The sequence below is a fragment of the Triticum aestivum genome, chromosome 1A, assembly GCF_018294505.1.
Source record: "Triticum aestivum cultivar Chinese Spring chromosome 1A, IWGSC CS RefSeq v2.1, whole genome shotgun sequence".
Classification (NCBI taxonomy): domain Eukaryota; kingdom Viridiplantae; phylum Streptophyta; class Magnoliopsida; order Poales; family Poaceae; genus Triticum; species Triticum aestivum.
The window spans coordinates 595459111-595461776 of NC_057794.1; the positions used below are offsets into that span (position 1 = coordinate 595459111).

Consider the following 2666-nt stretch of genomic DNA (forward strand, 5'->3'; position numbering starts at 1 on the left):
CCTCTCCATCCCGCCAACATTCCTCCCAGGCTCCTTGTATCTCAGCGCTACAACCCTCCTCTTGCAGCCACCACGCTTCAAACCGGAACCCTCTTTCACCTCCAGCCCTCCTAACTCTCTCTCCTTCTGTGTTGACAATTACTGGCGGTGGTCCGAATGGCGAGGATCACCATTTGTGACAGTGAAAGCGGGAAACGCCTCACACCATTTCGCAGTAGCAATGGCCCGATCCAACCGCTCGCAAATGTAGTTTCGTAGCTCTTTACTATGATTCCTCCAGGTGAATTTATCCCCCCTGAAGCCAATGTCACACAGATCACATGCCTCCAAGGCTTCTCTAAAGTTGTTCATGAGTTGTTGCGGCCGAGTCCCTCCTCCAACCTTCTCATCACTTGATAAGATTTCATTAAAATCACCAAGACACAACCACGGTCGTCCGTTCTGATGCTGCTGTCCTAGTATTCTCAAAGTCCTCCAGGTTTCCTTCTTACGCCCCGATTCGGATTCCCCATAAATACCCGTCAACCTCCAGACTTTCCCTTCATCATCTGTTACATCCACATCTATATGTCTCCGTCCATAAGATCGCAACGAAACTCCCACTCCCCTACGCCAGAACAATGCAATCCCACGGCTCCTCCCTTCTGGGTTCCAAGCAACCATGTGTGTCAAACCCATCATCCACCTGAACCTCTCCATTTCTTTCTCTGTTAGTTTTGTCTCCGCCAAGAACAGTACGTCGGGCTCCTCCATTCTCCCCATTTCAAGGAGACTACGAACTGCCGGGCCATTCCCGAGCCCCCGGCAGTTCCAACCGATGATTTTCATTGCGCCCAGTGGGACTGCTCCGGCAGCCCGGCCGATGTGCTAATGTTGTTTACATTATCAGTGATGTTCAACCCTGCCTCCTCTTTCTCTAACTCTCCTCCCGCTTCCGTTTGGCCCTTCTTTGCATCGGACTCATGATCATTGTGGGATAAAACTGCTACGTACTTACGTAAACTATATCCCTATTGGCCCCGCAAAAAAAAAAACTATCCATACTGGTCGATGTATATAACTCGGGCGTGGGCTTGCCGGACTCTGAGCAACATCCCTATCCCACTACGATATATAGATTGATCAACGCCAGGAGGATCCCACAGAAGAAGAAAGGGATGGCGGCGGCGGCGGCGGCTATTGCGGCGAGGCTCGGCGCCTGCGGCCGGGCGCTGCTCCTGCGAACGCCTTTGCCCCGCCTCGCCCAGTACAGGACATGCACGCCGGAGCAGATGAGAGCCGCCGCAGCCCGCGCCGCGCAAATCAACAAGACCAAGGAGCAGCTCTTCGACATGGTCCATGGCCATGTTAGCAGCGCCCACGATGTCCCCCACAAGACGGACCGGCGCTACCTGCTGCTCATGCAGCTACTCTCCTCACAGATCAAGCCTAGACCCAAGGACCCTGTCTGGTAACAACAACTTACTACCACATATTTGTTTGATTACACATATTGTTTCAAGTATTCGTTTGTTTCATAGTTGCAACATGCATGCATGTGTGATCATGTGGAGGATTCATCACTTCCCCTTGCGCAATATATAGATGGACTAGGTCTTTGAGAAATCAATCTGTTTTCTTCTTATGTTCTTCTGGCTCTGATCATTCATCACATCTGCATTGCAACATGCATGCATGTATGATCATCTGGACAATTCATCACATTCCCTTGGTCTATACATGGATGGACTAGGTCTTTGAGAAATCAGTATTTTTTTCTTCTTTTTTCTCTTCGTTCTGCTCTGCTAACTTTTTTTTTTTGCATAGATCTGGCTCTGACCATTCATCACATGTGTATTGTATTGTAGGCGTGTCTGCCGACGTACCGAAAGATGCAATACTTTCTTCAAATTTCTGGGGGTGGGTACTTCTGGCATTTTGGGCGTAATTGGCATCCACGCCTTGCTCACACGAGTAGTCCCGCAACCAAAGAAGTTGGTTGCTGACTGGTGGAATAACGTTACCAGCTGAATCGACCATCTTGCCGCGATCTCTTCAGCAATAATATCAGGCTGAATATGTATATTTCAGAATAAATATGTATATTTCAGCTTTGAGGTTTATAGTAGTAATTAGCTAGTGTTATGGAAGGACGATCTATCTTTCATCGGTTCCTAGGCCCTATATATTTGGTTCCTACCTGTAACAAGTTGAACGTATTTGTGAGTAAGATTTTTTTTTAACTTCCATGCATGCATGGTTACCAGATCAATTTAACGGCATGCTACATTGATACTTTCTGTGATGATTCGTTATTTGTGTGTATGAATCATGGTAGTGGGAATACAATTTATAGCACACAAAACACTAGAATTCATTCATTGCAAAAACCTCTTAATGTCGGTGTTTCCATGCCAAGGAATGACTGCTCCCGCGCGCATCTACACCCCCGTGTGAACAGTAAAATCATTTAAAATAGCAAAAAAAAATCCGAATTTTTTTGTGGTGCAAGATGGTGAGTGCGTGATGATCGTTCCAAATTTGGTGGAGTTTGGACATTCGAGGAGCTCAGAGGAAAAAAGACAAATTTTGGGTCTGTGAGAAAGTTTGGAAAACACATTATTCATAGTCGATGTTGTCATTTTTTGCGCGAACTCCTCGAATGTCGTTTGCCCATGAATTTTTGC

General features: G+C 46.9%; 1 protein-coding gene across 1 annotated transcript; it reads left to right on the forward strand.

Moving 5' to 3' along the window:
* Positions 1 to 1038: 1038 nt before the first annotated feature.
* Positions 1039 to 2251, forward strand: LOC123183584 (uncharacterized). Its single transcript, XM_044596278.1, has 2 exons — positions 1039 to 1450; positions 1848 to 2251. The coding sequence occupies exons 1-2, from the start codon at positions 1158 to 1160 to the stop codon at positions 2008 to 2010; spliced, it is 456 nt and encodes a 151-aa protein (XP_044452213.1). The 5' UTR covers positions 1039 to 1157; the 3' UTR covers positions 2011 to 2251.
* Positions 2252 to 2666: the final 415 nt, after the last annotated feature.

Bases quoted from the DNA above. Each gene is read 5' to 3' on its own strand.
- LOC123183584 (XM_044596278.1), top strand. From the start codon at position 1,158: ATGGCGGCGGCGGCGGCGGCTATTGCGGCGAGGCTCGGCGCCTGCGGC. The intron at 1,451-1,847 runs GTAACAACAACT...ATTGTATTGTAG, and splicing joins AGACCCAAGGACCCTGTCTG to GCGTGTCTGCCGACGTACCG.